The sequence below is a fragment of the Anguilla anguilla genome, chromosome 16 (genome assembly GCF_013347855.1).
Source record: "Anguilla anguilla isolate fAngAng1 chromosome 16, fAngAng1.pri, whole genome shotgun sequence".
NCBI classification, from domain to species: Eukaryota; Metazoa; Chordata; class Actinopteri; order Anguilliformes; family Anguillidae; genus Anguilla; species Anguilla anguilla.
The window spans coordinates 35,266,205-35,279,210 of NC_049216.1; the positions used below are offsets into that span (position 1 = coordinate 35,266,205).

A 13,006-nucleotide genomic window follows, 5' to 3' on the forward strand; every position below is an offset into this window, starting at 1 on the left:
TGTACAAATTCACACAAGGATAGCCATAATCCACAACCGTTTCTTACAGGGTCACTTCGCATTTCTCACTCTCATAATAAAACGCTTTGCAAAAAGAAATGATATCTCATAAAAAACACGTTTTCAACGTACAAAAATGCCAAGTTACTCACACATACAAGACCAGTCCAGGCCTGCCATTAAAAGTATTGATATCAAAATGACGCCAAGTTATGGTACTACAAACAATATAGGCTATCTTGCCTCACCGAAATGAAATAAGATGTATTCCAAAGCAATGCTACCCAATATTTCCTCAATTCACTTGGCCCTGTGTGTATAAGCATGCACTACATGGACAGGCCAAACATATGTGTGGATGGCTCTCTCACAGTCAAGATTGATTGAATAGGCGTGTATATGTCCAGTTTGTATTGGTATATATGTATTTCGCTGCCCAGCCTTTCTGTTGCGTGAATGATAGTATGTTTCTTGGTATAAGTGTGTGTTCATAAATGTGAATATAACATGCTGCGAGGGAAATGTCCCCATGGGGATAAAGAAGTTCTCTATGTATGTATGTACAATATGTATTTTACATGCAGTATTTATTGTACATAGCAAATATACAATAACTTGTACATGTACTCAAATTCAGTTCAGAAGCAAGTATAAACATGTTTTCTGGAGAAGTATGCTTCCTGTAGTTACTCAGCAGCACTTTTGTACATGAATTTCAATGTGTTCCATGAGGCAATTCGAAATATTTGACTCTTTGATCTGACACAAAGTTTGCATGACATTGTGAAATGGTAAGATTACAAAACACAGGGCCAAGTGACTTGAAAGAATTGAGGAAATATTGGGTAGCATTGCTTTGGAATACATCTTATTTCATTTCGGTGAGGCAAGATAGCCTATATTGTTTGTAGTACCATAACTTGGCGTCATTTTGATTTCAATACTTTTAATGGCAGGCCTGGACTGGTCTTGTATGTGTGAGTAACTTGGCATTTTTGTACGTTGAAAATGTGTTTTTTCAACGTACAAAATGGGGGGGGTTCGGGGGGGGGTGGTGTCTGCACTTTTGCCGGGCTAGCAATCCCAGGAAGCAATCTGTTGGTCACTAAACAACTGTTGACGATTACGATTTCATTGGATTCCTTGACATACACACACAACACAGTAGCTGAAAAACACTTACGGTAAAAAAATAAAAATAAATAAATAAATAAATAAAAATTCACTTGCATATAGCCAAAACAGACTTTAGGCTATATCTCCCAAAATATTTATTGAACTCTCTCGCTGTTCCTTGGAGAGATGGTTCAAGCTGGATGCATCTACGTAAAAAGTCTGTGTTACATTTTACCCCGTGCTAGGTTTCACCCTGCGCTCCCCTGTCATTAAACGGGGGACACGGTGGCATAGTGGTTAGCACTGTTGCCTCACAGAAAGAAGGTCGTGGGTTCGAATCTCGGCTTGGGGCCTTTCTGTGCGTTTGCATGTTCTTCCCGTGTTCGCGTGGGTTTACTCCGGGTACTCCGGTTTCCTCCCACACTAAAAGACATGCATGTTAGGTGCGCTCCTGCAGGTGCCCTTGACCAAGGCACTGGCCTCAAAACTGGAGCTGGTCCCCGGGCGCTGCACTGTGGCTGCCCACTGCTCCTAGGTAACTAAGGATGGGTCAAAATGCAGAGGACAAATTACCCCACAGGTTTCAATAAAGTATATCATATCTTAAACAAAGCAGAGAGGATGGAGAAGCAGGATTTGCCCAGTGAGGCGGGCGCTGGGTGGAGCTGGTGTGTAGAAGTCTTAGATTCAGAGATGACGCCAGATTGGACCGGGACCTCATCTTTATATAGTCCTGCAAACCCTTCAGCTCTGTAAGCACAGGGACCCCGCACAGGGCCCCCGAACACCATGCAAACCCTTCAGCTCTGTAAGCACAGGGCCCCCCAACACCATGCAAACCCTTCAGCTCTGTAAGCACAGGGCCCCCGAACACCATGCAAACCCTTCAGCTCTGTAAGCACAGGGCCCCCGAACACCATGCAAACCCTTCGGCTCTGTAAGCACAGGGCCCCCCAACACCATGCAAACCCTTCAGCTCTGTAAGCACAGGGCCCCCCAACACCATGCAAACCCTTCAGCTCTGTAAGCACAGGGCCCCCCAACACCATGCAAACCCTTCAGCTCTGTAAGCACAGGGCCCCCCAACACCATGCAAACCCTTCGGCTCTGTAAGCACAGGGCCCCCGAACACCATGTTCTATGTTGGGATGCTGGGAGAACAGCTGTCTAGGGAAAGATTTTTTGACAGAAAGTGAGCATCCCCCCCCCACCCCGTCCATTCCCCGGCTTGTCATTGTATATGTGAGTGAGTGTGTGTGTGTGTGGTTGTGTGTTTGCATGTGAGTATGAATGAATGTGTGTGTGTGTGTATGTATGTACGTACATACGCACACGCGTGCGTGCATGTTTATGTGTGAGTATGTGTGTCACTGTACAAGTGTTCTTTAATTGCAGGTGTGTGTGTTTCTGGTTGTGTGATTGTGAGTGAGTGTGTGTTTGTGTGTGTGTATGAATTGCCTATGACAAGAGAGAGAGACAAACCGAGGGGAATTCTGAGTTTGTCTGTGTGAGGCTTGTGATGTGCTGGAGGTGACTTTGCGTCTCGCCCCGTCCTGTTTTCATAAGCGCAATCTGTGGCCCAGGTGTAAGGCGACGGTCCCACTCCCCCCCCCCCCCCCCCCCCCCCCCCCCCCCCCCCCCCCCACACACCCGAATCCCTATGAGCTGCCGTTAAAATCCCCTGCTCCGATCAGTACCCTCTGGTTTCACTGAGCGGAAGAATAACAGCGAGCCATTGGGGAGGAAAGAGCGTTTCCCATAGAAGGAGGAGAGAAGAGACCTCGGGCCTAGCTTTTTGATTTTTTTTTTTTTAGATGAACGCTCTTGCGAATCTCGCTCAGATTTATTTTATTTTATTTTTTCATTAAGTCTCCTTCACCGCACGTTTCCGCTCCACACTGGCGACTGCTACGGAATGGCGTGACGCAGACAGCGAGAGGCCGAGGCTGAGGCAGGGGATCATGAACAGCCTTACAGCCTAAACTAAATACACACACACTCACACACACACACACACACACACACACACACACTCACACACACACACTCACTCACACACACACACACACACACACACACACACTCACACACACACTCTCTCACACACACACTCACACACACACACTCACACACACACACACACACACACACACTCACACACACACACACTCACACACACACACACACACACACACACACACACACACTCACACACACACACACACTCACACACACACTCTCTCACACACACACTCACACACACACACACACACACACACACACACTCACACACACACACACACTCACACACACACACACACACACTCACACACACACTCACACACACACACACTCTCACACACACACACACACACACACTCACACACACACACACACACACACACACACACATATATACTACATGGCCAAAAGTATGTGGGCACCTGACATCCAAGATCTCATTCAAAATGATGGGCATTAATATGGAGTTAGTCCACCCTTTACTGATATAATAACCTCCACTCTTCTCGGAAGGCTTTATAATAGATGCTGGAGAATTGCTGCAGGGATCTGTTTCCATTCAGCCAGAAGAGCATTAGTGAGGTCAGGCACTGATTGGGCGATTAGGCCTGGCTCGCAGTTGGCTTTCCAATTGATCCAAGAGCTGTTGGATGGGGATGAGGTCAAGGCTTTGTACAGACCAGTCAAGTCCTTCCACACTGATCCTGACAATGCCATATCTATATGGACCTCGCTGTGTGCCCGGGGGCACTATCATGCTGAAACAGCAAAGGGCCTTCCCCAAACTGAATCATCTAGAATGTAATTCAATGCTGTATCATTAAGATTTTCCTTGACTGGAACTAAGCGGCCTAGCTCAAACCATGAAAAACAGCCCCAGACCGGGAGGGTCCAGAATCTTTTGGTTATATAGTGTATATTATAGTCCGCTTATGATCCAAGCAAAATGGAGCTGCACAAGTGGTGTAGCGCCCCCTTGTGGCACATAATCTCTACAGTTGGTACAGTTGGACTTTTTCACTAGGTTTCCAAATCAAATCAAATGTTCTCACCACATGAGATGTATGTGGGTGGCAGTGTAGTATAATGGGTAAGGAACTGGTCTTGTAAGCTAACGGTCACAGGTTCAATTCCTGGGTAGGACACTGACGTTGTACCCTTGAGTGAGGTACTTAACCTGCATTACTTCAGTGTAGATCCAGCTGTATAAATGGATGCAGTGTAAACGCTGGGTAAAAGTTGTGTAAGTCACTCTGGATAAGAGCGTCTGCTAAATGCCTGTAATGTAATGTAATGCAGTTCAGTTTGCATTTGAATAAAATTCCCGTTCTCCTAGGAGAGGAAAGGAGATGCCTGACCCTGACAGGGCACAAAACTCTGTGGCACGGCACTGGGCGTGACGGTGCAGGCGGGGCGGCACAGAAATGCACAGACCGGAGGTTTCCGGAACAACTACAGAACACAGGTCTGATAAGGTACAATACTCATTATATAACCTTTATCCATAGCCATGAACGTCCAGTCCACACAGTAAGCATGGGAGAAACAGAGAGTGACAACACTAATTTCTTTCTATAGTTTACATGGTCAAAATACTATTATTACTATTTTACTTTACTTTTATTTGAATCTCTAATTGTAGCTGTATTAATTATATTCTGTGCATTACTTGTATTATTACACTGCTTGTTTTCTGCAAGTTTCTTGTTTGCTTTGGCAATATGTACCATGCGTGTTTCCTGCCAATAAAGCACATTGAAAAGAATTTAATTGAGAGTGAGAGAAAGAGAGAGAGAAAAATCCAGTGTAAAAAAAAAAAAAAAGCTCTTCAAATTCGACAAAATAATCAGATGTTGTCTTGCTTCCATTCCCTTGACTTCTAAAAAGTGCTGGTGGAAGTTCCACTTAGTAGTGTTTGGTTCCAGAAAATCACCCAACTGTCTCGCCAAGCGTTCAGTTAAATATTAAATCCTGAGTGTACAAGTACAGGCTGTGGAAACACCCGTCACCCCTGATGGCAGTGTCCTGTGGGTGGGAGGGTCTGGGACGGTGGGATTGTTCTCGTCTGAACCAGTTTGTGCGAGGCGTGCGCACATTCACCAGAGCTGTCAGTGTCCTGCGGGTGGGAGGGGTTGGGGGGGTGGGATTGTCCTCGTCTGAACCAGTTTGTGTGAGGCGTGCGCACATTCACCAGAGCTGTCAGTGGACTGTGGGAGTTTAACCCTTTACGGTGTAAGATGACAAAATATGTGATTATAATGTTCTTAACTGAACATTCTAATGCCGACGTCGCAATAGCTACTGGTATTTGATAGCAATGGAGTTCTAGAACACTGACTTGGAATGACTGGAACCCCACTCTTCAAAGAGTTAAAACAAGCAGACTGGAAGTGTGTGCTTCGCAGAAGAGTGTGTGCTTTGCAGGAGAGTGTGTGCTTTGTAGGGAGAGCGTGTGCTTTGTAGGGAGAGCGTGTGCTTTGTAGGGAGAGTGTGTGCTTTGTAGGGAGAGTGTGTGCTTTGTAGGGAGAGCGTGTGCTTTGTAGGGAGAGTGTGTGCTTTGTAGGGAGAGCGTGTGCTTTGTAGGAGAGCGTGTGCTTTGTAGGAGAGCGTGTGCTTTGTAGGAGAGCGTGTGCTTTGTAGGGAGAGCGTGTGCTTTGTAGGGAGAGTGTGTGCTTTGTAGGAGAGCGTGTGCTTTGTAGGGAGAGTGTGTGCTGTGTAGGGAGAGCGTGTGCTTTGTAGGGAGAGCGTGTGCTTTGTAGGGAGCGTGTGTGCTTTGTAGGGAGAGCGTGTGCTTTGTAGGGAGAGCGTGTGCTTTGCAGGGAGAGTGTGCTTTGCAGGGAGAGTGTGCTTTGTAGGGAGAGCGTGTGCTTTGTAGGGAGAGCGTGTGCTTTGTAGGGAGAGCGTGTGCTTTGTAGGGAGAGCGTGTGCTTTGTAGGGAGAGCGTGTGCTTTGTAGGGAGAGCGTGTGCTTTGTAGGGAGAGTGTGTGCTTTGTAGGGAGAGTGTGTGCTTTGCAGGGAGAGTGTGCTTTGCAGGGAGAGTGTGCTTTGTAGGGAGAGCGTGTGCTTTGTAGGGAGAGTGTGTGCTTTGTAGGGAGAGTGTGTGCTTTGTAGGGAGAGCGTGTGCTTGTCTGTACCATGCCGAATTGGCAGGAGATGCAGCAGAAGCTCCACAGGCCTACGGATTCAAGCTGGCCATTCCCGAGTGGAAGAAAATGCAAAGGAAATGAAAAAAAGATCCTTGTCACGGGCATTGACTTGATGTTTCCTTTGTACCTCCAAGTAAACACATTGCAATTTTCATTTTAAATCATGTCGCTTTTGTTCGTTTTTTTTCCAATGAACTTCAATCATGCCTAAGCCTGGAGACACAAGTGAAAATGGGTTGACTGTCAGATAAACTATCCAGCATCTTATCTAGGAACAACTGTGGACACCCTTTAATGAATTAAAGGCTAGAACACCTCTAAAGTGCAGAAATACTCCTTAGGAGTTAGTGCATCTCAACAACACCGTGGGCGCACACAGTTTTCCCCAATGACGCAGAAATATGTTGGAGCGATGTAGTGTTTATCTTTTGGACACTGAACACTTTGAGCTCGGCCAAGGTCTAATTTGGCTGTATATTCATGAAAGACCGCAGGGGCGATGTTGTATCATTGAATCCTGACCAGAGTCTGATTTATTCTGCGCGCTTGCTCGTCTCACTGAAGCCTTTCGCAGAGCTGTGCCCTCAGTTAAAGGTCTGCATGGGATGGAAGGAGAGGAGTTCTGTGAGAAGTTATTTTAAGAACGTTCTGTGAGCGTTCTCTTAAGAATGTTCTGTGAGGGTTTTTTTAAGAACGTTCTGTGAGCGTTCTCTTAAGAATATTCTGTGAGGGTTTTTTAAGAACGTTCTGTAAGGGTTCTTTTTAAAAACATTCTGCGAGGGTTCTCTTAGGAACGTTCTGTAAGGGTTCTTTTTAAAAACATTCTGTGAGGGTTCTCTTAGGAACATTCTGTGAGGGTTCTTTTTAAGAACATTCTGTGAGGGTTTTTTTTTTTTTAAAAGAAAGGAAGTTCTTTTAAGGGCTGAGCTGATCCTGCTCTGGGAACTCTAGTTTATTACCACCCCAATTTATCACCGACCGTCCAGCGTGCTGGAGTTCTGGAGTTCTGGTCTGTGTTTGGATGACATGCAGAGACAAACATTTACATTTCCTTTAACATCCCTGATAAAAATAAACTGTGTGATGCAGTTTTGGGTTAGTGGAGACAAGCAGAAAAGTGCACCACTTCACAGGCCTGCCCATCCCACCTCTTTTATCAGCGAGGCGAGAGTTTGACCCAGAGAGCAGAGAATAACCCTCTGAAGAGTGGAGGTTTTTTTGAAGTGTTTTTTTTTCTTCAGAATTCTAAGTCAGTGTTCTAGAACTTCACTGCTGCCGTTATTGTTAAGCCAGCATTAGAATGTTCGATTCAGGAACATTCTAATCACATACGTGTGATCTTAACACCTTAATCCTGGCCCACTGTGTGAGCTGTCAGAAATCAGCCGCTGGAGGAATAAAATAAAATATATAGGTTGGATTGTGCAGAAAACAATGACAGCTGTTCACAGCTAATAACTGCTGACAAAAATGTCTACTGTACTTGCTAATCGCCAGTGGAAACAGTGTCTGGTGTATGTAATCAAATGAGATAAAGAATGTACACCCTAAGGAGATACAAGGCATCAGGCAGACAAGGAACTTAAATTGAGACCTCACACCCTTTATTAACTCCAGTAATATACGTCTGTAATTAAAAAGCCTGCGTTTTGAAATCTCTGCGTTCGTCAGGAGTCACACGGGCATGTGGGTGTCAAAATATTTGAGTTAAAAAAAGATTAAAATGTATCTTAGGAGTTATTTTGGAGCAGTGTCTGCTGTAACAGCTCATCAGCAGTGTCTGGTTTCATATTAATCCAATGATGTTGCTTGGGGGAGGAAATCAAGTGTTCATGCAGTTTTGTTTTGTCACTGAAGTACGAACAACAGCCCATCATTAAGGGAAAAGATTAGAGACGTTTTGGTTGTGAGAAGACACGAGGGGTAAATCCCTCCATATTAGTTTACTTATATTCATGTTGGCTTCGGACTGTGTCGTTTTTAGAAATTATTTCGTCGTTACTCGGACAATCGACGAGTTTGGGTGAATTGAGGCACTTCATACGAGGGGGAGCAAACGAGCAACACATTTTGCACTGTCTCGCTTGCTCACGCGCTCGTTTGGTTTCCCTGCACTCACCGCCGGCTTGCAAGTGGCTGACACGGACCAAAATTATCCCGGAATAAGGACAGCATGTATGTGCTCATCGCCGGCGGGTGATTCGTAGGAGGCAGATCACCCCTTGCTTTTGGAATAGCGTTTTATAGGTCAGCGTAACCAAATCTTTTCTCGTCATCGCATTCACTTACGCACACTCTGGGGTAGCATTAAAAGACGCTGCACCTAACGAAACGTTGTCAACGATTTTTCGTACTTTCTTGGAAAATACTATTATTATTGAGGACGTCTGGGCATAGCTAAGCCATTTGTTTGCTGATAGCCGAGCTGACATCGTTTTCTGGAGCGAAACAGAAGCAGATAGGACTGTGTCATTGATTTACTGTCCCTGTCTCTATCTACTGAACACAGATAAAATGTTATATTGCTATGTAAGTATTACTGCTCAAAATATTTCGGTTATATACGTTATTTTTGAAATTGAGTGTCTTTAAATAGGTTAGTGGTATTATATAATGTGGATATATCTATAAGCTAACGCTGGTCACTCACCAAGACACCTGCCCAGTTCTCCACTGGTTCTCCTCACACCAACTCAATTTCTCTCCTCTGACCGTTATTCCTTGTAACCCTGGTCTGTGCCTGTTCTCTTGGACGCCTAGCAGGCTCGTAATCGTAAGGCTGTGGTCCGTCATATGCGTTTGCATAAACATTTACGACCTCTTGTGTCAAAACAGAGCATCAACTAGTGTGGCTGCCCACCCAATCAGAAGTTAGGAACGGTACTGGTATTTTCTGTGCTATTTTTCCATTGGCTGAACAAAAAAAAATTATTTAATTTTTTTTTTCTTAACTTTTGATTGGGTTGGCAAGACGCCCGCCTGCCCACAGCTGCCGCCGGTTTATCCTGGAAGAATCTGATCTGAAACGGTTTAGTCCGGGGCTGGGTGGTGCTGAGATTCGTAGCCCGGAGCCGTCGCGCCGTCTAAAAAATGGACTTTCGCGGTAAAAAGTACGAACGGGGCAGCGACTGGTCCGATCCAGAGGTGGCAGAATTGTTGCACCTGTGGGCGGACGATTCCCTCCAAATTGAGCTGGAGAGTTGTCTGAGAAATCAGCACGTCTTCAATCGGATTGCGGAGGTTTTGCGAGAGAAAGGAATCCTCCGCACCGGGGACGAATGTAGGGAGAAAATTAAGAAGATGAAGCTGGACTATCGGCGCATCAAGGACAATCAAAAGACCGTGCGCGGAGGGCGGACGTGGAAGTTTTATGAAGTCATGGATCGGGTTTTGAATAACCGTCCGCCTGTTTCCTACTCTTCCCTGGGGGGGACTGTCACAGCCCACCAAGTGCTTCAAGGAACACCCGCTTCGGACGCGTTCCTCCTGCACAACATCCCAGCAGCTGCGTTCAGTTCTCTGTCCTCGGGTTCTCTCCTGTTCGGACACCCGCCCAAGCCGGGAGATCTACTGGAGATCAAACGTGAGGACGTGGACTCTGACAACGGGCTGCGGAACTCCGACCCGCAGCCGCCCGAGCTGCTGTACCAGATCAGCTCGGGAGAAGAGCCGGAAGCAAACAGTAAATCTCTGGGTCTCGACCAGGAGGATTTGGCGGAGATGGGACGCGGAGAAGGGGTAGCGAACGCCCGCTTCTCCCCCTCAGGTAACGTGAATTTTGTGGTAGAACTAGTCTTTGCTCCGCCTCGCTGCCCCCGCAAAGAAAAAGAAAACTCGGTGCATTAAAAGCTGCTGATTGATAGTATTTGCTTTAGGCAGTACACTCTCAAAACAGATGCTAAAAATAACACACAACGTGTCATTTAACGCACTCCCATGTCTAGTCTACGATAAACATATTTTCCGTTAGTTTCAGCATTGTCAAAAAAGTCTCCCTTTATAACACATACATTTTATATTTGTAACACAAAAGCAGTAACATATGAAATGTGTTGAAAGTAACGCAAAAAGTGTGTTTGGTGTTAACACGTCCTTTTTGAGAGTGTAAAAGGTCGTGTCTGTAAAGTCTTTTTTGTTTATTTGATGGCTTGCGAAGCACCTGAAGGGACCTGTTCTGACCCCCGAGGTCAGTAATGGGTAGCTGCTGGCGTTCTCTTTACATTACATTACATTTATTTGGCAGACGCTTTTATCCAAAGCGACGTACAAAAAGTGCGTTTCATGGTCATAGACAACTGCTAAACACAGGTTCAGTAAGGTACAATACTTATTTTGTACAGCTATTTCTAGCCAAGAACACAGTTCACACAGTGAACACTATTCTGACCTAACCTCTGCAAAGCCAACTAGGCAGAAGAATAAGCTACAGTATTAGGACAAATACCAAAAAGTTCTCTTCTGCCTGATCCTAGGCTACAATAGTACGATAATGTCGCTGATTGACCACTCAATAGGACAACCACGTCTGGTTTAAATAAGTCCCCGATTGGAGGTGGAGGAGTGAAAACCGGCAGTATTGCCACCGATGGGCCGATTTGAGTATCTTTGATCCCAGACTAAAGGCAGGCTATGTAACTGCAACATGGAATTCTTAAATAACAGACAGTGTTTGAGTGAATCACCTGGGTTTGCCCAGTGGTCTTTGACCCTTCTTTTCCAGGGTTCAGCGATCAAAACATGCCCGTCGGCTCCGCCTCCTCCCCCTCCTGTCCGCTCGGCTCCGCCCCAAAGCCCGCCCCGCCTCCAGGCCCGGCCGAACCCGAGCGCGACCCCCCAGCGCCCCCAGACAGAGCCTGCCTGTCCTCCCGGGGGCATCGCATGTGCCAGCACCAGGGCATGCTGCAGGAGGGCTTCCTCCTGTACCAGAAGGACAAGCACCACTTCACCAGCAACCGCAATGTAGGTGCCCGCCCCGCCCCCCATCCCAAACACCGCCCCGCCCCCATCCCAAACACCGCCCCGACCCTCATCCCAAACACCGCCCCGCCCCCATCCCAATCACCACCCCGCCCCCCATCCCAAACACCGCCCTGCCCCTCATCCCAAACACCGCTCCGCTCCTCATCCCAAACACTGCCCGCCCCCCCATCCCGAACACCGCCCCGACCCTCATCACCAAACACCGCCCGGCCCCCATCCCAAACACCGCCCGCCCCTCATCCCAAACACTGTCCCGTCCCTGATCCCCGCCCCTCATCCCCAAACACCACCCCGCCACTCATCCCCAAACACCGCCCCGCCCCTCATCCCAAACACCGCCCCGCTCCTCATCCCAAACACCGCCCCACCCCTCATCCCAAAAAAAGCCTTCTGTTCATACCCAGTTGAGTCTGTCCATGTCATTGACAGAGCACCCTTTGTTTGCATAAGGAGTTTAATTACATTTTTGACTGCAGTAAATGGACGTGTCAGTCTGCTCTAACAGGTCTCCTCTTTTTTTAAAAATGTTTTATTTTTTTTAGGGAATCGTCAATTTGGGAACCAGTGAGAACAAGCTGTGTTACGACCTGCTGTCGAAACGGGTGAGGAAGGGGGCGGAGTCACCAGTGGGCGGGGCTTGGGTAGCGTTTAGGAAGGTGCAGTTTCGCAGTGGTTTATAAATATATTATTTTTTTAAACTCCTGTTGCCGTCAGCTGCAGTCACCGTGGCAACAGGTTCCTGTAATGGCTGCTGGGACATGAGAAGCCAACACAGGCATTTTCAGGCCATTGACATATGATGGTAGCTCGATATTAGCAGCTTGTTTTTGTTGTACATACCGAACCGTTCGGGTCTGACTGCACCTGCTCCCCTCTGTACTTCAGAGACTGTTAGCGGAAAAACTGTGAATACTAAGACTCCATTAATCATTAGTCAATAATGCAGTATTAAAATGTCATTCGCCTTTATCGTAGCACGAGTCAGTCTTCCCTTTTAAATGGTGTTAGAGCTGGTGCTCTTTAACAAGCTAACGGCTGATGAAGTGTTCATTGACGTTTTATTAGTGGAGAATTTCAAACATTTCATTTTAACAGCACTGCGAGCGATTTGTTCATGTCTAATTGATGGGACGATGCCATTAATTCCCTCATTTCTTTCCGGAGCAACACTATTAATAAAGTAAAGCCTTTGTTTGTTTGTCTTGGTGTTTAAAAAAAGGTAATCGTTTGGAAAACCATCCTCACCAGGTGGACACCTGGATGGAGATGTCTCCGGTAAATGTGTGTCTAGGGAGCGTAAATAGTGTGCGAGCTCTAATGAGCGTGTTTAGGAAGCGTAAATAGTGTGTGAGCTCTGATCAGTGTGTTTAGGGAGCGTAAATAGTGAGTGAGCTCTGATCAGTGTGTTTAGGGAGCGTAAATAGTGTGCAAGCTCTGAGTGTTTAGGGAGTGTAAATAGTGTGCGAGCTCTGATCAGCGTGTTTAGGGAGTGTAAATAGTGTGCGGGCTCTGAGTGTTTAGGGAGTGTAAATAGTGTGCAGGCTCTGAGTGTTTAGGGAGTGTAAATAGTGTGCGGGCTCTGAGTGTTTAGGGAGTGTAAATAGTGTGCGAGCTCTGAGTGTTTAGGGAGTGTAAATAGTGTGCGAGCTCTGAGTGTTTAGGGAGTGTAAATAGTGTGCAAGCTCTGAGTGTGTTTAGGGAGTGTAAATAGTGTGCGAGCTCTGAGTGTTTAGGGAGTGTAA

General features: G+C 46.5%; 2 protein-coding genes across 3 annotated transcripts in view; one reads left to right on the forward strand and one right to left on the reverse strand.

The window, feature by feature from the left end:
- Positions 1-1,601: 1,601 nt before the first annotated feature.
- Positions 1,602-9,081, reverse strand: LOC118215274 (neurofilament heavy polypeptide-like). Of its 2 annotated transcripts, none has more exons than XR_004762795.1 (2): positions 8,935-9,081; positions 1,602-1,655 (listed from the first exon to the last, which is right to left on the reverse strand). XR_004762795.1 is itself a non-coding variant. In XM_035395889.1 (2 exons), exon 2 carries the CDS (start codon positions 6,387-6,389, stop codon positions 5,403-5,405), a length of 987 nt encoding a protein of 328 aa, XP_035251780.1. In that variant the 5' UTR covers positions 6,390-7,672; positions 8,935-9,081; the 3' UTR covers positions 5,265-5,402. The 2 variants fall into 2 exon arrangements, 1 of the variants encoding a protein (XP_035251780.1); XM_035395889.1 differs by lacking the exon at positions 1,602-1,655 and adding an exon at positions 5,265-7,672.
- A 209-nt stretch (positions 9,082-9,290) lies between these two features.
- The window catches only part of accs (1-aminocyclopropane-1-carboxylate synthase homolog (Arabidopsis)(non-functional)), an 81,354-nt gene continuing 77,638 nt past the window's right edge, over positions 9,291-13,006 (forward strand). The window contains 1 exon segment of the mRNA XM_035395886.1: positions 9,291-10,050. Coding sequence (XP_035251777.1) covers positions 9,375-10,050 — 676 coding nt within the window. The 5' untranslated portion in view covers positions 9,291-9,374.